General features: G+C 42.1%; 5 protein-coding genes across 5 annotated transcripts; 2 read left to right on the top strand and 3 right to left on the bottom strand. All coding sequences in view use genetic code 11, as the record gives it.

Annotated features, from left to right (window-relative positions):
• Positions 1-1796: 1796 nt before the first annotated feature.
• On the top strand, positions 1797-9724 carry EGR_04726 (hypothetical protein; the record flags this gene model as incomplete). The annotated part of the gene is made up of 2 exons (XM_024493975.1): positions 1797-1953; positions 9534-9724. 2 exons carry the CDS (start codon positions 1797-1799, stop codon positions 9722-9724), a joined length of 348 nt encoding a protein of 115 aa, XP_024351540.1.
• Positions 9725-13268: 3544 nt separating this feature from the next.
• On the bottom strand, positions 13269-15462 carry EGR_04725 (Mitochondrial import inner membrane translocase subunit TIM50; the record flags this gene model as incomplete). The annotated part of the gene is made up of 9 exons (XM_024493974.1): positions 13269-13358; positions 13533-13636; positions 14206-14464; positions 14702-14806; positions 14835-14954; positions 14988-15046; positions 15079-15100; positions 15132-15163; positions 15198-15462. 9 exons carry the CDS (start codon positions 15460-15462, stop codon positions 13269-13271), a joined length of 1056 nt encoding a protein of 351 aa, XP_024351539.1.
• Positions 15463-16163: 701 nt separating this feature from the next.
• On the top strand, positions 16164-17962 carry EGR_04724 (TIP41-like protein; the record flags this gene model as incomplete). Its single annotated transcript, XM_024493973.1, has 6 exons — positions 16164-16238; positions 16538-16639; positions 16673-16751; positions 16790-16972; positions 17317-17566; positions 17821-17962. 6 exons carry the CDS (start codon positions 16164-16166, stop codon positions 17960-17962), a joined length of 831 nt encoding a protein of 276 aa, XP_024351538.1.
• A 969-nt stretch (positions 17963-18931) lies between these two features.
• On the bottom strand, positions 18932-20699 carry EGR_04723 (Presqualene diphosphate phosphatase; the record flags this gene model as incomplete). The annotated part of the gene is made up of 2 exons (XM_024493972.1): positions 18932-19164; positions 20366-20699. The coding sequence occupies 2 exons, from the start codon at positions 20697-20699 to the stop codon at positions 18932-18934; spliced, it is 567 nt and encodes a 188-aa protein (XP_024351537.1).
• Positions 20700-21302: 603 nt separating this feature from the next.
• On the bottom strand, positions 21303-26973 carry EGR_04722 (subfamily M3A non-peptidaseue (M03 family); the record flags this gene model as incomplete). The annotated part of the gene is made up of 9 exons (XM_024493971.1): positions 21303-21506; positions 21587-21894; positions 22105-22375; positions 22676-22841; positions 23364-23664; positions 24186-24504; positions 24970-25475; positions 25705-26057; positions 26930-26973. The coding sequence occupies 9 exons, from the start codon at positions 26971-26973 to the stop codon at positions 21303-21305; spliced, it is 2472 nt and encodes an 823-aa protein (XP_024351536.1).
• Positions 26974-27159: the final 186 nt, after the last annotated feature.

Genomic DNA, 27159 nt, shown 5'->3' with positions numbered 1-27159 from the left:
AATTGGCTAATAAAGCATAACTTAGCTCACGCTCAGGTATTCATCAGTGCAGGCAATGGGCTCAAGTTTTTTTGTGAACGGTAGACTAATTTTTTGTTGGCCGGTTGAGTTCCACATCATTCAGGTGGCTCCCTAATAAGGATAAACCGGGAGGGACTCCTCTATCCATATCAACTGGGGTAAAGTGTTGCCTGTTGCTACAAGTGCGTGGATGCTTTGCACACTTTTAAATCAATTATGTACAGTTGCTATAAAGTTTTGTGCTTCATTTTCTTACATCTGCCTCTTCCCCATTTCCGTACGTCCTTGAGTCAGTGGTAATTCTGCAGACTGCCTCTTTACGGGTACTAACGCCACCCACGCGCGCATACACCCTCTGGAGGAGGCGCACACGCATCCTCAGGCATGACAGGGTGAGGTAATGGATGGACCCCTTGCCCTTCGCAATGACCGCACAGGCAAGATTAGCTGCACCGTTCTATCGAACTGGCCATCACCTTATTTTTAGTGGTCACTGTATTATTTTGCCAGTTGTTTCAAATCTGTATAGTGTTGGATGTTGCGATCTATTTTCTGGGGATCCATTCTAAGTGTCTGAGCTGTACATTGGAGCTACATACTTGATAAAATATTCTCTTTTACGAAAAATCTACCGCCAAAAATCACGATGCTCCACGTAGGCTGGTATGATAAAAGGATCTCCAAATGCGATGGATTACGTGGACAAATCTTTGAATAATATGATTTCTAGGTGACATCTTTCTCGCCGAAATTAGCCCATATTCCAGAAAGAGGCAAAAAATTTAGGTCGAAGCACGGGTGAATAGGTTATACAATTTTTAGGAGTGCGCAAAGAGTGAATGGCCAGTACAGAAGTACGCCTAAATTTCTTATTAATATTTCCATCAATAGAATGATTTGCTCACGTAAAACTGAAAAATATTCAACGAAACTTACGCAGTGATCACCACTTTATAATAAAATCATCTTGCATGGTCACCACTTGCTTTGTTGGCAATTTCAATACAATTGGATCATCAAGTATTGAGTTCAAAAGAGGATACAATAAATGCCATCTATAACGCTGCAGCCACCACATCAGGAGCCAGAGGAGGCACTTCTGGTGTCTAGCCTTTATTTATTTCTAGTCATGCTGTTACTGTTGATGCCATAGCAGTGAAGCCCCAACGCTACGGGGCGAACACACCAATGACGACGCGCATGACTCACGCCTCGAAGGGACGGCTAAAAGCCAGAGACTCAATGCCTCAACTTCATCCCAAAGACATGCGATTCCAAATGTGTGCTGTCTATAGCTAAAACATAAATTCTTCTGAAACCCGAATGCTAGGCATGCAGAGCATCAAAAATGAAATTTTTAGTTTCCAAACGCCCTTCTGGGCTGGCTTGTTGAATGCTAACAAAATGCACTGTTTGCTAACAATAGGGCTATCCATGATGTTCCTTTGTTCATTATGACTGATATATCCAGGTTAAATTATAACGACACTAAAAATAATAACAGGTTTAAGTTCAATGCCTTTATAAAACAGCCTTTAATTAGGGCTTAATGGTTTGACACTATAAAGTTTATGACCTATTAACAAAATTCTAGAGAGAGGTTTTTAATCCTTCCCTCATTTTCGCTATAACAAAGCCCAATTATTCAGTTTGGCTTTATTTATTTTACCAGGACGTTGATCAACAACCGATGGCATATTAAGCAAATAAGGGCACTTTCCTTGAGCAAAACATTTTGAGTTAGCTTGAAAATCGGCACTCAGTCGAGCCACGGGATGGACGGGACTGGTCAAGAGCTGATGATACACGGTGGCTGCACCGTGCACGAAATCGCCTGCTTTGAGTGTGGCGGTGCTGGAGGTGACCCAAATGCAGGGGCGCGCACGCACTTTAGCCCACACGCGGCTGCGCATTCACATCCCTCCCCGACAGGTGCTTATCGGATTTTGTGGGCTCTGGGTCAGAGGTGTGATTTTTCCCACTAAACGATATCAAAGGTAGTGCCACCTCTATGCTGCAAATGGGCTATTTTAAGCCAAGGCATAGAACATCTGGACTGCCTGATTCAGCACTTGTGAGACATGGTTTACAATTTATGGGACTTTTGCTTCAACTACTTGTTTTCTTGCATTTCAAAACAACTAACCAGTCATTAACTCACTAAATCTTTCATAACATGATTAAGTAAAAACTTAAAACACCTCATTTACAGGTTATATGTTAGATTCCGCCAATAATTGCCATTATGTACCAATTTTTGTCTTCTGAAATGCTGTATCGAAAGTATTTTAGAACGATATTTTGCCATGCATTTAAAATATCTTGATTGAGTGAGGTCAGTTACAACCAAATTATGTTTATAGATCATATTGCAAACCAAAATGGTTTGCTTTGGATTGATGAAAGGAAATAAATTTAATTTGACATAAAATGGAATACCTCGTCGAATGTGTCTTGCAAAATCGACACAATGAGAGTGCGTAGAGGAACCACATTTCGTCATCGACCCAGAAGATGCTGTGAATATTCAAGGGAAAAGTCATTCTAACCTCAACCTAATAATGTCACTGATGTCAAAAGGCTCTACAACCCACTGCCACTTACTAGTTCTTAATAAAGTGAAGCGCCTCCCTCGTAGCTGTCAAAAGCCTATGTCCCGAAATTAGCCCGGACCATACAACCGGCAGTTAATGCAAATCTAAAATTACTTTGCGGGGGTTTAAACCCGCATTGTCTCATCCCTTTATTATGCGCACTACTTTGCACCTCATTCGTATGAAGGAGGTCTAGTACTCTCTCCAACTGCCACGCTTTTCTTCGAAGATGTGGGGTTAAAGGAATTTCCTATTGTGACCTTTTGGCCTTTGGTATCCTTCTAATCAGATTCCTCTAATTAATTTATTGCTCCTCTTGATTGCGCCTAATTGTACGGTTTTCGATTCTTTGCCTACGTTGGACAATTGTCCAGGTTGAACAGTCTGTTCCACGTCTTCCGATGTTTGCCTTTCAAACGCTGCGCTCTGAAATACGCATTACCAGTAGAGGGTTCCGTGCAATGTTGAAACAGAGCTGAAGTCCTCTGAACCTGTCAATTTCCGAATGCATGGTTGAAGTCAAAAATTCAATCCCCAGAATTTTCGTGTTGACCGCGAATAAGGCAAATGAGAAGATTGCATCATTTTCATGTCTTACGCACTCAACACAAGCTTTTGAAGAGGGTTTGATTATCAAGCCGTATTTTTTGCCCTTTGTCCAAATAACTTCATCCCTATTAAGTATTTTCACTTGCATTAAAAAATGCGTGCTCAATCTGCCTTCCATTTTAAGAGTGGTATCCGAATAGTTTAAGTTATTTTCTTATTATTTATCTAATAACACTAAGATGAGGGAAATTTTTAAATAATAATTGAGAAACTAAAGTGCGGAGTTTAACTTAAAAGTGATGTTTCCCGAAATGGTGTAAAAATGAAAAAATTAGGCTTTAAAATTAAGGAGCTGAGGCATTTTTTGATCCTCGAAACCAGAGAAAGCTGCGGGCGAAATATGGCTTGAAATAATTATGCAATCTTTCTTGGTATGCTTAGTGAAATGACAAAGTTGTGTAACTGTTCAAATTTTCCCACGTCAAAAAAGGCGGGACCAGGATATGCACACTGTCAACCCAAGCCAAACGCATCACAGTGTTGTTCGTTTGAGCCAATACATGACAGATCTGGTGTCGTACAAGTCAAGAGAATGTAGAGATGTCAGGTTATAACATCAGAGTCAGTCTTTAAAAATAGATCTGTCTGAGCCGCATACTGCTATGCCCGGAATTGGGTTCGGGAAAACCGTCACTGCCTAGAATTTCCCATGTTCGCCTTGGCAGTGTTGGAGGCAGGGATTTGGTGTAAACGCATGATCTGCGTACGATATGCACAAATTCATCTGGCAACGTCAAGTACAGTAGGGAAATCGAGAATTGTGGAAGTCCTTAGCTAAGACTACCATCGCAGCGGTCCTCTCAAATTCTCCCAAAATAATCTTGTGATTGTAAAATACTCAATTTTAATAGCAATTACTTCAAATATTTGTGATTTGCAACTTTTTTACAAATAAAAAATTTTGAAGTACTAATTTATATTTTCCCTTGCAGTCTCTGGGACAATATTTGATTTGAACATTTAGGGTAATTTATTCAAGGTTGGTAGATTAACCGCTTCCGTTTATTTTGCATCTTTTTCATCGATAAGGTGACATCAAAAAAGTGGATTTGAATCCGATTTCCCACCTCTAAAATCTACTCCAGGGTCGGCAATGTCAAACTGACTGAAGCAGGTTAAATTTTAGCACATGGCAATCAGATCTATGTTTTTTCATCTTAATCGTATAATCGAGTGTATGCATGAAAAATGGAGTGTTTTAACCACTTCTCTTCTCGTGCATGACCAAGTGAGGCAAATTTACACATGAATTCACGCTTTTCAACTAATTGAGCTAGAATTTTACCCGACTGACAAATTTTTGAATAAAATCAAACCGAATTCATATGGGCTCACTATTTTGCTAACTACTTATTGACGCCTCAGTAACTTCGCCTCAGTCAAATTACTTCAGATTAAATGCTCATAGATTTGCTGTGTAGGAAATCTTAAACAGTGTGTTCAAACATGGCTACTGAGTGACCTAAAGCAAGGTCATGCCGTGGAATTTGGGTCTATTAAAGGTAACTGTGTGGGGAGAAAGTACATTCCTTTCTCTCAGCTTAAAACAAAACAAAAAAGCGTAAGAATAAGTGAATAATCAAAACATTTAGCCATAGAGCTGATATGCTATCGTAAAAAAGGTAGTTTTGATTGAGATAACATTAAGGTGCAACGTTTCAAGGTATTTTATATCCACATATCGCCTAAATTGCATGACCAAACTAGCTTGGGTTTGACAAATCACTTTGACACTCAACATCGCCACCAGTGGACTTTGATGTGCCTCTGTAATTGAAGATCTTTAGCACATGCCATAGCGTTAGTCACGGCGTTAGTGGCCAGTCCGACATGGCTTGCCGAATAAGCCCTTTGAAACTAAATTAGCTGGTAATTTTGGCTACATTTTTAAAGACGCTTAAAGGCTCCCAAACTTCGTGCATGACGATGGAGAGAATCGGAATTGGGTGGATTGTCTTCAGCTTTAGAGCAGCATTTTGAGTTAATCGAAAAGTGGATCTAGAGTATAAACGCGAAATTAGGAAAAAATGGTAGTCTAGATGCTTTAAAACACTGTAGATGTCCAATTTGTTCAAACAGGTGGCGGTGGTTAATAAAGTCAAACGGAAGTCTATTCAATCCCTTCCGTAAACCTTCATGCTTTTGACTAATCAAATTTGTCGAGATAGAGGCTGACCCTAAGAAAACATAGTTTAGTTAACTGGAAATAACACATGTACATGTTGAAATGACTGTTGCATATGATCCGCAAAGAAAAAAACAGTGTGTAATTGCATCACGTTTGCCTATTTGACACCTCTTGATTATAGAGCAGTTAGAACGTCTCAGTACTAGCAGTGTTTTACCTTAGCGTAGAAATGATCCGACAGTTGTTAAAGAGAATTCGTAAAACAGCATTCAAAGTGTCGAATTGAGGAGCCCGTCTGATAGAGCACTGTATAAGCCTTATTCTCCTGTATGGCCGGGTTAGACATACTCTAGATTGGTATCGGCCTTATTTTCCCTATTCAAGTAGTCAAAATTCCTGTGTTGGAAGGTTCAGGAATGCTTATAGTCCTTTGTTGCTGCTTCTTTTATGCTGATGACAGGCAAAAGATTAGAGAGATGAAGTGATTTTGAGGGGGCTGTATATTCCACCGGTTCACCCATCTCATCGACGCATTCGCCGCAGAGTCTATTAATACCTTGGCCATATCAACATTGAGCTACTTACATTACATGGGACTGGTATAGGGGATTGGTGAGGTGAAGATGTAGACGAGGAGATTAAAAATGGAGAGAGGGTTAGAAGGGGACCTGAGTGACGTTAATCATCCTGCCACTAAGGTTGAATTACTTTCACCTGGTAAATAAGGCCAACGCAGCCTGTTTTATGGTCGTCACGAGAAACTTCGTTAGAGGTTATTCTAAGGGTTCTCCAATGAATCACTGGAGGGGAGGCGAAATAAATTTCTATAAAAGAATGTTTAACGCTAGTTTAATATGTTTTGAAAGCTAAATGCGCTCAGTGTTGTTTTATTCGGAATTCTCTAGCCCACCTGCATGTGTAGCAGCAGTTAGCCTTAAGACTTTGCAATGTTCTCTTCCCATACTTCTGGTCGATTCCAAGGAACGAGCACGCCTCCCAGACATCACTTACTCATGTGGAAATTTCCATTTGTATAACTAGCATTTTCCCCAGAATGCTGTATACTAGTGTGCTTAAAAATTGAGATTTTATTAAAATCAGCAATAGTGCTACCCTGAAATGTGGATTTTTGTAGACGACTTTAAAATTATTTGAACGAAAATAAAAAAGCGGTACTTATTAACACTTTAATCCTTCGGTTTATTACTGCTTCTACTTAAAGATGGCAGTGAAATGCTTCATTTAAATGGCTTAAGGGGCTTTGAAAAATCCACTTTTACAATGAAATGGCAACAAATAATTCACTTTTGAGAGGCATCTAACTTTTACTTTGCAAATATTGAGACTTTTTTACTGAGTAACAATTCCATTGCGCAATGTGTGGCACACACGCTGTTCACTCAAAACACGAATGGAGAGCAGTTTTACACTTCGCGTTATTCACGTAAAAAGAGTTAACACGCCCAAAATTTCAGATTGCTCTTGGAGTTCCCACTGACACTGCATTTTAAACATCTGTCCTTCCCCATCGACGGCGGAAAAGTAGCGTTTAAAAGTGTGTTCGTGGGTGCCTGAAGAGCTTATTCTGGACGCGGCAGTGAAAATGGTTGCCGGGAGGAAAATTGGGAGTCCCAGTCGCAGTGTTGGCTGACGAGAGGCGTGTGTGTTGTGGGCTTGAATGAGGCCGGCAGTGATTATGAAATTAAGATGTGAGGAAAAGTTCCACGGAAACCATAATAATTCACGGGGTGGGTCGTTTCTATTTTTTTAGATGTTCGATGTTAGTGTCTGCTAGAAATTTCGGTTTTTTGGCAGAAAACATTGCATTCTTACCGTTCATACAAGCAATACAAGTGACACTTTCTTGAACGCCTTCATAGCAAAGTTTTTAAAACACTTGCTACTCCTTTTTCAATGCGTCCAGCTATCATTACTGCATGCTTGCATTTTGACGACAAAATTATTTAAGTTGCAAACACCGCCACAAATGTAGGCGTTTAATCTTTCTTCGTAATTTTTTTGCTTGATTAAAACCCATTTAACATCGTTGTAGCTCTTCTGTAAGAGTGTTGCGAATGCAGAAAAACGATTTAGCACAAATCCATTCGCGAATCCCTCGTTGTGCTGACTTCAGATGCAGGCATTCAGCGTTCGACAGTGACGCTCCAACTGCCAAAGTTAAATGGACTAGTTGTTCTGTGTAGAGCAGAAATGGGTGAAGCTTGAAACGAAACACCAACACTAATACTGTTCCACCACTGACGGGTTTAATTTATGTCCCACCAACGGATTGCAAATGGAGACCAACGTCATAACATTTTTCTCCACCAATAATTTGTCTTCAAGCAGCTTAGCTTGAATGCCAGCCGAGACAATAACACACACACATACATACGTGCAAATTGTCTGCATTTGAATTGGAATTAGTGCAACCAAGAAGGGTGGCCATCCCGCGCCTTAGTGGAAAGTTCATGTGTTCATTTGTCAGTTAAATAATCACTCATAGGGGCCTTTAAAAATGCTGAGGTTCTTCTAAATGAGATACGTAATCACATTGGATGCTTGATGAGACAAACTTTAAGTCAAGACTGAAGTGGAGGGAATTTTCTTGTCTGCAAAATGAAGGACACAGTTGTAAGATTTCATGAGAGAAAGGTTACATTATATGATATATTTCTTTGTTTAGGTTCAGGATTTTCCCAAATCCCCCCAGACGATATACCACATACCCATTTGCTTGTATCCATATTTTATCTCCGGAAGCAACATCTGCATCCAAAGTTTCATTTATGAAATAAGTGTAAATTTTGATTTTGAATCTTCACCGCAAAAGGCATTTGGAAACATTACAAAGTAAGTCGGAATTGGAAGCACACCTGTTGTTAGATTTTACACATTTTTCACTAAAGTTTGGAATATAACTTTTATGACGGATCCACTGAAGTGATTTCCCGCCAATGCTTAATGCTAATAGTGGGACCCAATTCTAAGATAAGACCAATGATCGTTGTTACATTTACTAGCTTCTGTATGAGTTAACACAAGGCATTTTGTGCCATGCGATGGCTTGGAGTTGAAGCAAAGAATCCCACAATTTTCGCTTAGTTTAAAACAAAGGTTTGTTCCGCCAAGACTGTATTGTGAGTGGACTGGCATTTTCGGGGCATTACTTTCTGCGTGGGGATTAGTGGGTCGGCAGCCTTCAGAAGTTGGCGCAAAGTAAAAAGATGTATTTTGTCACAACATATTTCGCTCATACATTTTCCTTAATCCATGGGATAAATTTGGACTTGTGCATTGTGATGATGTGCTTTGTTTCCCATGCCTTCTATCAGTTCTCCTGATTGGCCTAAAGACCCACTTTTCCTCGTCAATTAAGGCACCAGGTCGGGAGGAAAAGAGCGTACTACAACTTTGGTAACTTTTAACAGAAGATAGAAAAGAGGTTCTGACTGAAATCAGTTACCTGTTTGACTGGAAGGTAATAGTTCGATTGCTCTGTTTATGCTCTCGAGAACAAGGTATGAAGTAACTTGTAATGACATTATTTCAATTTGAATACTTTAACAATAACATGCGATTTCCTTATCAGCCCAAGTTTTTGCAACTTCATTTCTCTCATAGTAGTCCTAATTTACGACTCACTCCCCTTGATCCGTTCCAGTTTACGGTCCCACAATATTTGTAGATCCGTCTTTGCTAATATCGCATGTTTTCACGTCCAGGACACATTTTAGCTCAAAAAATATAACAAAGTTGTGAAAACGCCCTAATTCATCAAAGGTTTCCCTTAACCTGGCGAATGAAATGTTGTAAGACCGAGCATCATCATTGAAAAGAAAAGCTTGTGAGATTAAATCAAGAAGTTTGTGCAGTTTCAAAACCTCGCGAACCAAAAATGCAGTTGGTACAATGTGAAATGTTTACTTTCAAGGATCTTAAATTTAAAGTAAGTAAGGTATATTGAAGATAATACACCGCACAAGTAGGCTGACTGGGAAAGTGGATCAGCTACTTTCCTCGTCGATACAATGCGTTCCCGCTGCTACACATTGCTCGACTCATGCACAGGTTTCAATAAATCGACTTTAAAATGTGTAAAAGATGTCAGCGCATAATCTGAAACGATATCTGCTGGACTGAAGTGTGACGTTAATGACTTCCCTTCCTTTGATAAACAGAGATTATTAATGGCACCACCTCACACACGCGCACATCGTCGGACGATAAACAACGTTTGAAGTTGAGTGCCTGTTCAAGCGCCTCTGTCCTGGTGGCGGGAGTCATTTGCGTCCAATTGACAAATCAAGGGCGGTTGCAGCAGTCAATTTCAAAGAGACCCACCAACCGCCTCTTTCCACTGCTTACTTAATTTCTAAAACGATTAACCGCACCGCCCGGATCACAATTAACTTTGTGCGGGGCACATTAAAGGTAACGCAAAAATTAATAGGAAATTAGGCACCGCATTAACAGCCAAATTCTTCAAAGTGCAACCATCGGCAATAGTAATGTTTCCAACATATCAGAAGTGGCAGACGGTTTGTCTATCTTTACCTAATACGATTATGGGAGGGATAAATATGACGCATTCATTAGAACCATACGAGTGTAATTAGAAGCCCCACGAAGGCTGCAAACGTCGTTCATTTAAGCTGATGGAAATTTGTCTTTTGCATGATTTATCTAGTGTTCTTCCATCCTTAAAATTTTTGATCTACTAAAATATTGCTATCATTGGCCTACCAAGAGTGGATATAGGAAGGAAGACTCGCGTGGAGTTGCCATATGACAGAAGGCTGATCGCCCCTGGGCCACCTTTTCATTTCACGTGAGGCGGTGTTTTTAATGTACTGCGTTCATAATGGCCTTCCTTACAAGGTAAATAGGTGGTAAGTGGTTGTCAGCTAGTAGCACTAACTTCAAAATTCACTTTACACTTGCACAAGGCCATTTAGCTTCCAAATGGTAGCAGTTACAATAGTTCCACTATGGCGATTTCGATTACCTTAAATGCTCAACCATCTTAGAAAAAAAGCGCTGGATACCCCAGTAAATAAAACTGCCTTTTGCCTTTTTAAAAATGTACAGAAAGTAGGCGATTAAATGGGTGGTTTGCTAATTGAGCCAGGAATACAATTAGCACTATCCTTGGGATTGGTTTACTATCTCTAGGTTGCATAGTTGAACCACATCGAGACAGCCATCACCGTGTTTTACTAAACAGGGATGATTTACACGATGACTTCACGCGCCTAATGAACCCTTCGCTTCGCTTCACTCTCCATACCCACACTCCACTCTGATCAAAATGAGTCCCAAAAGCTTACTCCCAACTTGCCAGAGCGGTCTGTCGTGGCTTTCGAGCAAGCCTGGTTGATAAATGGGCTCAACTGTTGCTTCTGTTGCAAGCAGTAACGCACACAACTGAAGTGGCCTGGCTGACAGTCTAGGAGACCGTGACCGGTTCCTCGATAGTGCCAACCACCAAAGGTGCCGCTAGGTCACGTCAAAGTATTGCTCGAACGTTGAATGTCACGTGAATCCACTAGAGCTACAAACAGCAAATCGCAATTAATATCTTGTATAGCAAAAATAAAACATTTTCTGAAGTTAAATTTGCGTGTGCATAGGTTATTTCTCGCTGCCTACTGACATGAAAACATCCTTTCATTCTTGCCTGACAGGCAACCACAATGTGTTCGCAGTTAATTGACAATGCAATATTATTCGCACAAATAGTATAAAAACCGCAAAAACTTACGGCAACATAACTTCCATTTTCTCAATTTACAAGAGTTTCATATTTGCCACTGCCCTGCATGCAAAATGATGTGTTAAGATAATGACATAAAAATTTTTCAATGCTTCAGTGCATAAGTGGCACCAAATGTACTGCTTCGAATGATGAAGGACACTTCCTGTAGAATAAGATGGCTGAAGTAGCTTAAGACTTAAATACATTTGATAAGATCTTCTTTATATGCCTCAAAACAATTCATTTTAACCCATATCTTCTATGCCATTGATAAAGGATCAAAATATCAGTCTAGGGACCTGGCAAGACGCTGTGCCATGGTTACCAAGCTCGGAACGTAAGGATTTGGGAAAATGTTGTTGCGATTTTAGGAATGGAAGGAAAAATTATTTGCAACTGCATGCACACCACGTGGTCCGATTGTCGCTTTATTGTAGGACAGGTCATTCAGAAGGATTTCGTGACACGCAGCGCTGTTCCAATCAGAGCTGGCATTCATGGGCCCATTTTTAATTGGAACTACACAAGGGCATGTTGTACTGCCCCTCAAAGCCAATAGTAATGCTCATGATTATGATTACAATTAGCCCTTCCAAAGGAAAACATTACTTTTAGATATGGACTACAGTAGAAAGCTATTCGTTTCAAGATCATTGAATGAGTTCTGGTTAGTGCACTTGAGGTACAAAATATCCACTATGCTGTAAATATGCTTGTACACAAACCTGAAAACTTGAAATGCTCGAGGATGGATGCCCCTAATTAATTTCTTGACCAAAAGCCCTTAATGTATTACTGAATCCTGCATTTAAATTAGGTATTTGTATTTGGTTGCCTGATTTTTAATTCGGCAGCTCATAACCGTCAATACCACTTACGTGGTAGAGAGATCCACACCACAAATGAAATGATTGCAGAAGCCTAATATGCAGACGAACAAAAGGACGCTAGAAAACTATAGAACAACCAGACACACTAACAATACCTGAAAAAGGGCCAAATGCCCCCGCTGTGTGCGACAAAATAAAAGATGTGAAAGCCAATCAAAATTCATACCTTACAACCATTTTATGAACAGGGTGCAATTTCAGGATCGCTAAACCACTGGGCATGCATCTTTAATCCAAAAAAAATCTTGAAGGTTTTACAAATCACCGTTTTTCACGGTCAACTAGCATATTCTTGAGGCTAAGTCGGACTTCTAATTGAGCTAGTCGGCACTGAGTGTTTGTGTAAAAATGGAATTTTACCATAGAAAACTCAATTTTTCAAGGCACTCTACGCAATTACCTCATCCATTGAACTGTTGTGAATCAATCGAGCTCTGACAGTAGTAAAGGGAACTGAAGCAAATGAATCAATGACATCGAGGCGACAATGCGAACGCCCTCGCCGAAAGAACAAAGTTATGAATAAGCTCGACATTAGTTTCGAGGTTAAGTTTATTTAGAGTCTAGTTAAATTTCCGAATGGTAATGCGTTACGCACTTCTACTTTTCGTTACTGCCATGAATTGGAGCACCATTCTGCATGATTGAGCGTAATCAGTGAGTCGTACCAAGGATCCGCGTCTGCAATGCCACCTTCCCCTCTTTGGTCCATCATCACCAGCACAGCATATTCATATGGTGGTTCTAATTTACTCCTGCCGGTGAAAAAGACCTCCAATTACTAGAGCTAACCACGACTGGTGATGCAATCCACACCAGTAAGAGGATACAAACACTGACTGCAGGAACCAACTAATTCAAATATTCATCAGTTACGCCAATAAGAGCTGGAATCGGCCACACGACATCACACCACTTACAGCGGTCAACGCAAGTCCTTACAGTATTCCAGGTCCGCGATTACGAATCCACAGTGATTGTTTGCAATAAACCATAATCGCAAAAAAGTTAGATAAGTCTCAACAAGGGAAACGACCCCTCTTAACGTAGAGCTCGCACTTGTACGTTTACAGGGCCTCTACGACGAAGTGAGGCAAGAACACCAGCAGAACAGACTAGTTACTGTTAAAGGCTAAGTAGCACACCACGTTTAGGAAGGGGAAAAACTGTTAGACTATGCATTTTCATTGTACAAAATAGCCAAGGCAACGAACAGATTAGTGCTACAGTATTTACAGGCTGAGAGTGAGATGCGCTGGGGATCTGTTTCACCGACGAAAACCACTGAATGAGTTGAAGCCAAACGACTTCTTCTTTGCAGCCATCCTTTCCTGCTCCTTCTTTCGCGCCTGGGCCTCCTAAAATGCACAAATCTCAGGGAGCGCTGTTGAAGTTCAGTTACGTCTTCTTCCAGCACAATTTAGGGATTTATGTCCGTCTTATTTACAAGATTACTAATGCAGAATATCAGCTGTGTGCTGTCGGGCAGTGAAAGCTACACACTGAGAATAAATAGTGAAATGGCGACCAACCATGAGCTGCTCGTGTTTCTCCTTAAAAGCAGCAAGTGGATTGTCAAACTGGCGGTAGTGGTCCAGCACAGGACGCACATCCTTCACTCCACTCATGGCGATCACTGCAAGTTTCAACAAAAAAGTCCAAGTGCATGAAAATGTGCGTGTTTAGCAATAATAAGTGAGCCTCAGAATAGATAAGTACTTCATGTCGGTGAAAAGAAGGCAAAACAATTCTGCGAAACAATGCGACTAGGTAACCGTGATGAAAGTTGTTCAGGAGAAAAAATGAGCCGGCTAACAGTGAGGCGTTGGAAGGTTGATGTGATACAGTACAAACTTCGGCCTATCTAAACTACAGCGGAGGAAAAGCAGCCAGGGTTTTCAAGAAATTGCTTGCGGCACATACAGTCACCATGCAAGCCCACCGTTCTACCGCGATTCTACCTAAAACTACTGAACAAGAACCAGAGGATATTTGAGCATGAGATACATACCATGTAATTAATGTGATAGTTTGATTTGTTTCCCCAATTTTACTTGAAATATAGCAACTAGTGACTATTCAAAATGAGTAAAGAAACAATATAATAAAATGCCAAAGTACGGATAATGAGTACTTACGAGAGAATTCATACAAGGTGAAATGATAGACCACAGATGAGGAATTTAAGATAAAAGAGAGACTTACTTCGGAGGAAAGCAACTAAATCAATGAGCTCTCGATCTGATTCATCCCCAGTCCAGCGATTAATGATGAAGGCGTTACGTGGTTGCATGGAAGCAGCATCAGGATTCCAGTCGACCAAGATTACCCGAGAGAGATCTCGATTCAAACAAGAAAGATCTTTTATATGCTTCCCCTTGCGATAGCGGGTCGATTCGCGGAAAAGACGGTAGTGGATGTATTGCCCCTTTGAATCGATTTGCGCCAATACCGGCATTCCAGTCTGGCCAAGGACGAGTGGAACCGCATTTTTATTGGTGCAATAAACACAGACGGCATTGAAACAGTGAAAAAACAAAAGAATGGATCTAGGCTCACCAGAATAGCATTAAATAGATTTCTGACAAATAATTGCTACTTCGCAGTTTCAACAAACAATATAATTTTCCGAAATTTTTCAGAAATGCATGAAAGTGAACCAACAACAGCAAATGCTTAAAGATATTATTATTAACTCTACCATTGCAGAATCTTGTGTGAAAGCCACAACTTCATAAAAAGGAGAAAGTTGCTGTAAAAACAGTTCCAAAGCAGGTCTTTTTTTGAAACGCCAACCGGATCTGAACTGCAGACATTACATTAAAATCAAAAACCTTCCAATCCGGATGCACCAGTACGTCATTTATCTCTAAAACAATAGTATACGGCGGTTGATAATAAGGAGGCTCGACTGGGTCTGGGAGAAGCTTTTCACTTATGGGGTCTCGAATGCTCTAGAAGCGCGATTGGTGAGAAAAATATCAAACCTGATTAAAATCCCACATTGTTTGCCATGCTCGACAAACGTACCCACGCCATCTTGGGACTAACAAAAAAGCAAATCAGCCAAACACCTACGATCAGAGAATTCATCCTTTATCTAAAAGGAAATCAAATACGCCGTATATTACCTCGACATCATTCTCATCTCTGCCAGGTGGTCCTAAAAATGGTACAGCATTTCTAAAATAACGTACCCCAAACAGCAATTCCACAACCAGCTGCAAATGCTGCAGAGGCTGCGATACTTAAGGCACCCAACTTCCATGCGTTTTTTCCAGACCATGAACCCGACTCCTTATTGGACTTAGATTCAGAATTTTCCTCATTTTTATTTGAAGATGGTTGAAAGTCAGATGCGACTGCCGAAAGGAATCGCCCATTAACAAAGCGCAAGGCTTTGAAGTTTGGAACGGTAAAAAAATGTAGCCTTTGAATAAAAAGGGGTGACAACACACTCATCCTAGAGGACATGCAAGGCGTTAAACTGGCGACAGCTTCAAAACCGAAGCAAATCAAAAAGTAAAAGTCAGGGAGGCAAGGTCATCCAAAACGCCTCAAAGAGATATAATTTCTACATGCTAATGCTTTAAAAAATCTGCTATAATGCGTGGATTACATCTGGTCTATGTAATTGAATAAAAATGCGCAAGGGTCACGCATGATTACTCAGATTATAAAGGAGTAGATAAGGTCTGGTAATTTATGCGAACAGGTAGTAAAAGGCGGGATTCCGTAAAATAATTTACGCAAAGGTAATAGGGTTTCTAGAGGGTTGTTACTACATATAAATAGTCTATTGGTGAAGCACATGGACTACCACCAAAAGCATATATTCCATGCGTTAATTTAACGAAATATCCATTGACTTGCACAAAGCTCTCAATAGCAAATTTAGCACTTTTTATAAGCTTGACTATTACTCCTTAGCTCAGGAGAGATTTCTGCAATCCAAGAGGTAAATCAATTATCCATTTTCGGCTTCGGTAAACTTGATTAAATGGGTGTGGTCTTTGCCTTCGTTACAGGTTTTAAGCACAAGCTACGATTAAAAGTAATCGTAAGTAGCTTGCCAATTACACCCATTAGTGGGCTTCCATTAAGACATACAGAAAGGAACTACCATGACGTAGCAAAATTAGGTTTTCAAACAAACATATGCAATGGTTCCTCCAAAATGTTGTGTTCCTCTTAGCCCAGGAAGTCAAGTTCCTGTTTTTCGGCTGAAATTTGCTGAGGTATAGTTTAGTGTGCGTTTTGGGTGTTCATCCCTTTTCTCTTGATCTTTCTTCGGATTTGTTTCAATTAATGGACACGCCATCAACTTACAAGTTTCTCGCACTTTGTTTCTCGAACTTAACCAGATCACGCTCCTCTGTATTCGCTTTGCGGCAGTTTCCATGTTTTCCCCGAATTGAATCCTGATAATTGTTCCCATGAAAAGTTGATTTAGAGTGGAGTCCTCACTTACAAAGTAGTACACTTTACGTTCCTTCAAATCAGTGCAATTTGTCTTTATTTTCTAGGTGAATTCCAGATGGACCTGACCAACATAAAAGAGCAATATCATCAACTCGGTCCCTGGCTAATTAAAACCACAGAGAGTCACATTCTTAACGCTTCGGGCGATGAAAGGGAGGTACTTGTCATTTCCTTCCAATCAATACTTTAGCTGTTCGAATCGAAGCTTGATTTACCATGCACTCCTGAAATGTTATTTTCCAAAAATTCTCTATCCCTCTCTCTCAGGCGTAAAACCTTCATTTGACTCATGCTTGCGTCACTTTAGAAGATGAGAGGGAGGCGAAGATTGAATTCCTCGCCATCGACGCGTTGAAATTAGTTGACAAGTCTAAAGTTCATGTTCAGGTTCCAGCCGCAAAGCAATGGAGTAGACCGCACTTCCACAAATATTCCATCCTAAATCCATTCGATTGGACATTTTCTACAACCTACAGTGGTACCACAACCGGTATGTTGTCACTCGTTGGCGCGTTTGTTCACCATTTGATCCTAATTTCGCTTTGCGTGAGTACGGAACGTCTTCCTCCGTTACTGTCATGTGGCTAGTCCTCGGATAGTTTTAGATAAATCTGGAATTAGGATTCCTGGCATATTATTGCGTTCCTCAGACCGCCGTATCCCAGCTAAACGCGTCCTACCGCTTCCTGTGAGCTATCACTCTATATTGAGATTCAAAATGAGTTTAAGCCACTAGTCTGTGATCATTCTCTGCCTATTGTTCTGTACTTTGTCAATTTCTTTCATTCCGTTCAGAAAAGTTTATACACTGTCTATTGCCGGTATTTCAATTAGGCGACTGGCTCGTCCAAAGTACGCTTGAGGGTCTCGACCAGAAATTCATTCGTTCTCGCGACCCCATTCTCCTTTTCGGCAGTATAAATCTCTTCGAAGATGAACTGGGGGACAACGGGATCTCACTCCTAAACGTCAAGATTCGTGTGATGCCAACAGGATTCTTTGTTCTCCAGCGGTTTTTTTTGCGAGTGGACGGCTGCCTATTGCGCATCTGGGATACGCGCTTGCAGTGGAGGCTAGGCGATAAGTACGTCCCACTGCACGGTTATTCACATCTCTTGCTTGCTTTGGCGTCTTAAATCATGCGATAATGATCCTTTGTGTGGAAAGCAAAGGACTAGTATCTTTCTATCCCACGGATGCCAATTACGTTGATATAAGCTATGCATCCAGACCTGTTAATCATCTGTTTCATCCCTTTACCTTGCGACACACCGCCCCGCACGCAGATTTCGCGCGGTTGGACTGTTTGACATTATTTCAAATATTTCAACCTGGCAGGTACGTCCTTCGTGAGGTGAAACGGCTAGAGAGCGAGATGTGGCTGCCCACAATGGTTGGTGTGCAAGCCGATGACGCGGAGCAGCTGTGCAAGCAAGTTGTGGAGCACAGAACCGAGAAACTCTTCCCAAAACTCCTCTAAACATCCCCCTTGTCCATATTTTTTTGGAAAATTTTAATAAAATGTCCCTGAAAGGGAGGCAATCGCATCGGGAACTGGCCACACAATCGCTTAAGCGGGATCGTGCTGAGGGATTGATTATTGAGTCAGCTTACTTAATTTAATGTCCCTGAATACTAGCCGAGAAGATTTCAAACCAACACCATTTGTGCAGATGGTGCTTGAGCAGCGTGTAGTCTAACGAATCGTCCTTCCTTGTAGCTGTGTTAGTCATCACCTTAACGAGAAATGGACGCGGGGCGTAAGCAGCAGCTGATTTGCAGCTTTCCGTTGTCCAAGTCTTAGAGATAGGCGTTTCAAAAGAATTAGCGGAAAATAGACCATTCAGACACTTGCAGGAGTCGTCATCACCGAACTGTTGGCACAACATACACTGAGAAGCGGTAAATCAATATCTTCGGCTCAGGAGAAGCTTATGCAACAAGAGTGAAAAGCTTACCATTATACCTCTGTGCCAAGCGGTCAAGCCACTGCTTACACGAATAGGTCATAGCGTTTCACAAGGTATTGCGTGCTGTACTACAAAAATGTATCCTTTGACAGGTTTATCCAGGTTGTCAAATTATTTTCAGGGGAATGCGGAGGGTACGAGCGTAATACACCTAATAGTTAGGAGGTAGATAGAAACTACTCGGTTAATCACAGCGCAGCAGTCTTGCGAGTAAAGGTACACTGTTTTCCAGATGCCAATGGATGGAAGTAAAGAGAGGCTGCTCTACCAACCGTGAGCCTCACTTTAATGAGACATACAAGTTGACGGGTTTCGCACCAAGCGGGTTGTAAAAGGAGGGGTAGGAGTACCAACACAATGCATCAAGCAAAGGGAGGAGGGGGAGCGCATGTGGGGCAGCACCGATGAGGTGGCGGCGGAGGCGGTGGTGACGTTGAAAGCACACGAGAGGAGGAGAGGGGAGTAGTGCAGCCAAGACCTCAGCCAAGAAAGCGGAACCAGTAGGGCCAGTCGATACACCATGTGACTAGGTAGTAGAGGCAGAAGCCCAAGGTGTAGCCGAAGAGGATGTCCCCCAGGTGGTGGCGCCGCATGACAAGGCGCGAGATGCACACCGAGACTGTCCACACGGAGATGAGGAGCCGCGAAAAACCCGAGAAGTTGAAAAGCCACGGCAACAACCACTGCAACATTCCCGCTCGGCTCGAGTGACCTGCCACGTGCATATGCACAGGTCACCCATTACCTCCCATTTGTTTCACACGAGGCAAGCGTTAATGATTGTGATACACTATCCAGTATTTTAGACTTCAAACTCACAGTACATTAAAATCATGCTATTCGCAAAGGAATATGAACATTTTTTCGCTTGCATAGTCATAAAAAAAGAAGTTCCATAGCTGGGAGTAGTGGATGCAAGCGAGAGTATTTAAAGTACTACCGAACAATCTGACATAAAGGAAATAAATTTAACACCAATGATTCCTCACCAAAATTCATTGTGCTCAATTCACAGCGAACGTGATACAAAGGGAATTTGGCAAAAAAGCAGAGTAAAAAGAATACTATGAGGCAGTAGTGTCATATTATAGTACGCGAGCTTGCACAACCTCCTTGCAATTGGGTAAATGCATTAGGGAGTCAATTGAAGCAAATGTTATGCCAATTTATAGAATGTGTCGGCTTACGTAAACCTCGTCCGATCTATTTACTCAAGGGCCAGAGAGGCGGTGCATATCAAGTTGATACAAGTAAACTGTAAAATTACGGTTCAGGTTGGTGTTTAAAATAGTATTGACGAGTCGAAACTAATGCAAGTGGAACAGTTTTATGGTATTGAGGTCACTTTTGGAATCCAACTAGACGGTAAGAATGGAACCTACCTAGTTTGCAACAAACAATAAGAATTAATGGAATCGGACTGATTTAGAAGTCAGTAGCATGGATAAAAAAGTGGTTCCGATTACACCCCTGGAAAGTGGAGTCACTTCAGGGAAATAATTTAGGAAACTTGCAGAATATACCAAGTGACACAACAGGTAAGCGGAAGAACTTTTATCTTGGGCTGCGATGACAGATGATACATAAGCTTATCCACCAAAGAGCACAGAGATAGTGCGAGAGGACGTACTAACAAGTGTAGGCGGGAGGAAGATGAAAAACCGAGGGAAAACAGTAAAATTAAGTCGGATTGGCGGATTTATAAAAAAGTACTTTAAATAAAAGGAATCTCGAGTCGATATATCCGGAGGAAGAAATTTGGTACTTTGGTGCATCGTAAAAAACATATCCAGGGGCACAGTTTAAGCAATTTTAAAGCCAGTGAATTAACACCACTCCTGGTGACAGAGGTAAGATCACTTCAGGCTAAGTTTATGACGACAGAGAATTGGGCGATTCCTCTCAAAACTCACCGGAGGGGAAAGACCAATCGTCAATGGAGACGGTGAGTAGCATATCGGAGGAGTAGTTGGCCTCGGGACGGGGTCGCTTGACGATGAATTTGAGACAACCAACAACGAGAACGTCAAGAACGAGGGCGAAGAGGAGACAGGCGGCACGCCAGCCGTATAGGTTGCGCGTGCTTCGCGGCGCCACGTAGGGATCGGAAGCAGGGCTCGCAGAGGGAGGTGGGGCCATGCTACTGATGAGCAGGCCAAGGATCCACCCCCCAGAGAAGATGAACCATGGCACTCCGTGACAGGACCACTCCAGCGCTAAGCCCAAACACCGCGGGGAGGGTAGCATCGCGCCAGTCAATTCGCACCGAGCACTGAGACACAACAAAAAGAGGGACTACAGCGCAAGCCATTGGAATAGTGACGCTTCACCACGACCAATATCTTCGATTGCTACTGAAAGCTCAGTAACACCTTTAGAAACAAGAGTTCTATAGCGACAGAAAGCGGCAAAATGTTGGCAAAGCAAAGAATTTCCAATTCAACAACGATGAAATAGTCCAGGAGCACCATTTCCAGACCGATAAACGCCAATGGGGCCAGCCTTTAAACAGAAATTGACAGCCCCCCTATTTTTACGATTGGTTATGAGAGATATGTTCTACTGCACAGACAGCTAAGAACAGCGTGTGTTAAGCAAGACAGCGAAAGCAAATTTCAGACAAAATAATCTCAAAACGTTTCGCACCATCACACAAGCAGCGGGAAACAACAAAAATAGAAAAATGAGAGCAATTTTGTGCAAAGAAGTGGTATAATCCCATTGATTTATTTAATAAAGCATAAAGAGTAAAGGATAAGGCACAAGCGTGTTTAATAAAAGGGTATGACGGATCGTATGCTGTGGAAATGCACTTCTACGGGTAAAGAAAGAAGTCAAGGCGCATTGGATCTATTGCGTCGCAACAGCCTCGGGAGGAACTGAGTTGGAGGAAAAAGCAGATCGCCGAAGCAGTTTATGTGAGACATCGAAGGTTTTCAGGAGAGCGTCTGGTAAGGGATCGCGACCCCTGAAGGCCTGGAAAGTGCTGCGGCAAGAGAGCGCCGTTCCCGGGTCAAGAACTGTTTTTCTGTATTGAATGAACAGGCCCTTAACCTAATAAGGACAATCAGTAGCATTAAAAGTGATTACAAAGTAAACAAATGGCTAAAATAAAGCAAAAGAGTCTATTTAACCTGTTGCGCATCCCACTGTTTATCGAAGCCAGCCTCAATGAAGGCGGAGAGACAGTCAAAAGCGATGACCTGACGCCAAACTTCGAAGTAGCGCATGCCAGGAATACCGCGGGATCCAAAAATACCCAAAGCAGAACAAGCCCATTGGTCATCAGGGTGGTATGGGTAGGGCATATGTTGCAGCCATAACGACTCCGAGAGAGCATGCCACGTCTTCCACGCCGACCGACCCTTCGCCCACAACTCAAGGTCAAATCGCGATTCATATAGAGTGCGTAGGAACGGCAGTGCCATCACTCGGCTTATGCCTAAAAAACAATATCGAGGCACAGCGGTTGCATCACTACCATCACACCGCTTGCAGAATATGCATCTGTTGAGCAGAACTGAGAACTGATTCAGGTTGAGTGAAAGGGACAGGTCTTAGCGGTCCTAGAATTGATTCGAAAAACAGCCTCAACCCAAAAGAAAGGTTAATTTTTTAAAGATGAGCTTGAAGATAGGTTAAGCAGACCGACCATGCGCGGTGTTGACAACAACGCGATTAGTCCCAGAATCACCAAGAGCATCTCCGAAGATGGCTTGGCGCATGGGCCCGGAGCGAATAAGAAGGAGTTTGATAAGATCCTGGGTTAAAAAGGAGTTGTCCCTAACAGGAATGCCCCCAGTCGAACCAGCGAAGCTCGCACCCGGCATGGGCATGGTTAGACCCGTGAAGGTGTAGGAGGGTGTGCGGCTGACGACGTGCTGCAGGCACCTGCCGAATGCCGACGCAATGTCTAGCGCCTCCTACACGGATGCATAATTCGCAAACAGACCAACCGCAAGGAAGATAATTAGTATGAAAAGCCAACGTCAAGAGCAAGGGTTAACATCTCAATAGTGAGGGATATTGAGGGCGTGTTTTGGGTTTTCATGGCCGAATGAGCAGTATTGAACGCATGGAAATGCGACGGTAGGCACACAATAAGTGACGCAGTCACTTTACGGTCGAAAGTACTTCTGAGACAAATACTTTATAGTCGGTTCAGTCTTACTGAGTCGTTTATCACTTAAGATTGTAACAATGGATACAAAACGAGTACGTACTATCTCTGAGAGACCGATACGAATAGCGTCAGAGGAGAGATTACCGAACATGCAGGCAATCGAAACCTCGGCGGCAACTGAGGAAGGCGACTTTGAAGGCAGTGGAAAGCGAGTCACTAGAGGCACAGGCGTCACGCTGCCGAAAGACGCCGCGCCGAAGTGATGCCTACATCAAAGAGATAACAAATGACACCACAACAATGAGCGCAAAGTGATATGCACACGATGTGATGTAGGATGAAGAAAAAAGCTCTAGCTTACGAAAAGTGAATGAAAGTTAATATTTCAAAGCAGCTTTAATACAACTTGCGCAAGACACTAACGCACAATGGGGCACGATCATGGGAAGTGGGAGTAAAGCGGAAAACTGCAAGTTCTTGTTCTACTGATACCGGAATTTGATTCGCTGCTTAGCCATGCTGACTTTTCTAATGACGATGGCATTGAACCAATTAAATGACCTTAAAAAAACTCTCTTGCACAAATTTGCATTCAGAAAGTAAGCAGCCATTAGTATCTGCATTTCGAGTGGAAATAGTAACAGCACAGCTGTCGACTGTTTAAAAGCGACCGTTAAGGTGGCAAAATCGTGGGCATAAGTAAATTTCCAGATTGAAAGGCAGCGAAACATCTCACACACTAAATAAACGAACAACAAAGCCGCATGAGAGGAGCCAAAGTCACCTACTTGGGATTGAGATCAACTAGGATCTCACCGAGTTTGATGCCCCTCCCACCGGCGTCGACAACTTCGTACGAGAAACTGTCGGTGATGCCAAGACGGGTCGCGTGACCCACACCCACGGGCAGTCTTGCAACTGTGAGGCCAAATAGGTCACCGAGACGCCCAAAGATGCGGTCTATGCTTGCCTCGAAAGGCAGGACGCGCCTGTACCGAGGGTCCATGGAGAGACTTGATCCCGGCGCCAACGACATTGTGAAATTGTACTGCTCTATCGCGTACGCGATGTCGTAATGTTCCAGGCTAGCTGTATTAAACGGGTTGAGGATCTTCGTCACATAGGTATTAACCGGCATAGTTTCTGTCGCTTTTTAACCTATCAGGGAAAGCTAACGGGCAAATTATCAAATGTATTTGTAAGGTGGACGAATATATTTAATGCATTAAGTCATTAATTAAATGAAAGACTAGTAATCACAGCAAAAATAACTGTTAAATTGTGGGTCAAAACATCCAGAAGATTTAAACGTAATATTATCTGACAGTAGAATACACGACAGTTACAACAAAAATAGGTCCACAACCACTATTGTACAATTGCAAGCGCTTGGGATGAAAAACTGCCGAAAAAGGTTAACAAAGGGTGTTCATGGAAATAATTGAGGATGTCATTGCATATACGAGAGAAAAGTGCCTATCCGAATATCGCGAGTAGTTTTTAATAAATTTTCATTAATGCTGTACATTTGGATTATCAGTTTTAGAACCCTATAGTAATTCAGAGATAAAGAAATAGAATAAAGGAAGGGTTGTAATTAAAGAACTTACGGGAGATGCGCAGATGAGACTCAGCCCATTCATTGAGGATGGTCCACTCGATTTTACCGAGAGGGAGGAGTTTTTTGCGAATTGGTTCGAGGACCTTGTCGACAAGGTCATCGGGACTGGAGGGCCCACGGCCACTGACGGCAGTGCGGCGCCATACGAGGGAGAGCCAGTCGGGTGCACCCATGGTAGAGGCAACTTGGGCGCGTAGACGCCGCATTTGTTCAATTCGACCATCGTTAGAAGCGTGCTGACCCGAGGAGCCACCGAAGGTGCGCTGACTCGCTCGCTGCACCAGCGCCTGCCACACCACCCGCCGCAGCTGAGTGCACAGGAAAATGAGAATCAAAAACGTCAACATTTACACGATCTGGACTCAACAGAAATCATTTGAGCTGCTAATAGACGCCTAGACTGAGTCGCCTTGATTGTCAATACTAGGCAAACACGCAAAGCGTAAACTACTGAGCTGGCGGCTGGAGTTCGTAGATAAAAAGCAATAATTAACAAAGAAAATTCTACGATAATGACTACAGTCGTGGTAACATACGATCACCCGTTCAAACTGTTATGTTAATGAAACTGGATTAAACAATGCCTCATTGCGGAAAATTACATCGATAAAATCCAAAAAAGGTAGTATATTTATGATTACGTAATCAAGCGAGAGGTTCAAGACAGCCCTAATTATAAACACTAAGGACGGAAATGCAAGAGAAACCTAAGGTAGATTGATCATCCGAAACCACAAAGACGTAAGTAAAATTAGAGACTTGACGAGTCTTACCTCTCTATTACTACAATGGCAGAGGAACATATTGGCGGATTTATCGATACCCAGATTAACGCGCATGTCCTTAAAGTAGCCGCCCTCCTGCTTCCCGCCCAGTGCATAGGGAAACCAATAAGGAGCAGAGGAGGAGAGATCGGACTCCGCAACAGGTATATATCCAGACGAATTCGGAATAAGTACGTTCGTAAGGTAGCTGGGCAACTGGGCACCAATTCGTCTAGCATTGTCGTAGCGACCAGTGATTGAGGCCTGGCTGATAGTTTCAGGAGAACTGACATAGGCACTGTTGGTGACCATCTGTTCAAACATGTTTTCCGCCTTCATCAGCTCGGAGCGAAGGTAAAAGAGTTGGCTAAGAGATTTTCGGCAGCTTCCCTTCCCGTTCTTATGTGGAAAGTGAGGGATACCACAGGAGCTACATGATTCAACCTTACCCGAAGCAGCAGAGGCGAGAGCTGCTCCGTTGGACCAACCTTCGGCCAGCAGTTGCTCAACTACTCCTGTTTGGGGAATGCAAATTACAGACAAAATTAAATAATAATGACAGAGTGGTGGGATTGCAATCCAGTAGAGCACTTTTGAAATGACTAGAAAAATAACCAAAGGAGTTGAATATTTATTGTGCACTAACTAGTCCACTGGACGGAACTCGGTCCGGTGGACTAATTGATTATCTTCTGACATACCACTACGAAATTCACCATCTCCATTAAGAAGTAATAGATGTACCTCTTTTGAGGTTATCCTGCGGACGCAACTCAAGAAGAACCTTATGTAGGGCACCATAAATTTCAGCATTGCTATACAGGTGCTCACTCTGGGCGCGTAGAAGCTTGGAAGTTAAACGGCTGGTGATAAGACGCCATGCGGGATCATTGTTAGTAACACCGAGGCTCTCAACAAGTTGAAGAGAATTTTGGACAGGAAAAATAATTTCGTCTATCTTTGACACTATGCTCTCATATGTGATCGGAATACTATTTGATTTAATGTCCTCGGCGAGCTGAGACAAAGCAATTTGATATTCAATTATCTGCTTCGATATCCCTGTAAATATCTGCTCTGCCTTGATACCATCAATCCTAAAAATTATAAAGGGTATTGAGTCAACCTAGGTAGAGTCGCACATTGCAACAGTGGATTGTCCTGTGAATTGTCGCAGGGTATTTCAGGAATCACGTAGTAAAACTGCCCTTTGGATTCTGTTAATGGATCGGCAGTAAAGGCACTGCGTACAGAACACCTAAGCCCAAAGAAAGAGCGGCAGCGAGACAGCAAACGGATCATTTTGACAAATCCGCTGCAAACACGATAGAACTAAACAATTTAAAATCTACAAGAATTCGTAGGCAAATTTACTTTGGAATCAAATGAATACTGATAGTGCAGGCAAAAAAGTTTATATTAAAAACGTAAAGTTAAGGTGAAAGTCAGGTAATTTTATGATGCATGAGCAAATAACATACTGCCGTTCCTATCCAAGGAATAAATTCGTAGCAACATATAAAATATTTTAAATGAATGCAATAACACACTGCCTAGTATCCTAAATCCTTTTTGGTTTTAAATTGCAATTCAGCGGGAATCACCCAGTTCCGATACACGAAGCTGCTATTTTCAATTTGACTGCTAGAAATGTAGCTGTCTCAGACTTTCCTGAAGATAAAAGAAGGCACAATACATAGGAAAAATGCATTCATTTAACATATAGAAGGGCTTGAGGATAATGGCATGACCCAGAGCTTAGCCCAACCAGAGAAGTTGTAATGGCCAGGGCGCAAAGTGCACCTTTGCCAAAACCGGGAGTTAAATAACCAGCCTATTACGGTTATGGTTGCCATTATGGTCTTCCTAATTCCCAGTGCAGCATTTCTAGTATTTGTTGAGGTTATAATAGGCCAAAGTAGTGTAGTAGAACCGATACTGCTAATACGCGGACTGACTGGGAGGCTACTGGCAAGGCCCAAATGCCATATCGCAGAGCCGAGGCGTGTCCATAACAAGCCCAGTGTTTGTTCTCTTTAATTTTTTGCTTTCTACACCTAGTACGAGCAGACCATTTGAATGAGAACCTACTTTATCAAGTAGTAATAAATAATGGGGTACAGATGTCAGGGTTTAAGTGTTTGAAAAGTACGGAATGCACGGATTTGTAGATGCCCTACTAGAATCTAACTACTTTGT

This window comes from Echinococcus granulosus, assembly GCF_000524195.1.
Source record: "Echinococcus granulosus chromosome Unknown EG_S00031, whole genome shotgun sequence".
Lineage (NCBI taxonomy): Eukaryota > Metazoa > Platyhelminthes > Cestoda > Cyclophyllidea > Taeniidae > Echinococcus > Echinococcus granulosus.
Note: the sequence above shows the minus strand (reverse complement) of the source record. Positions and strands in the feature narration are given on the sequence as shown.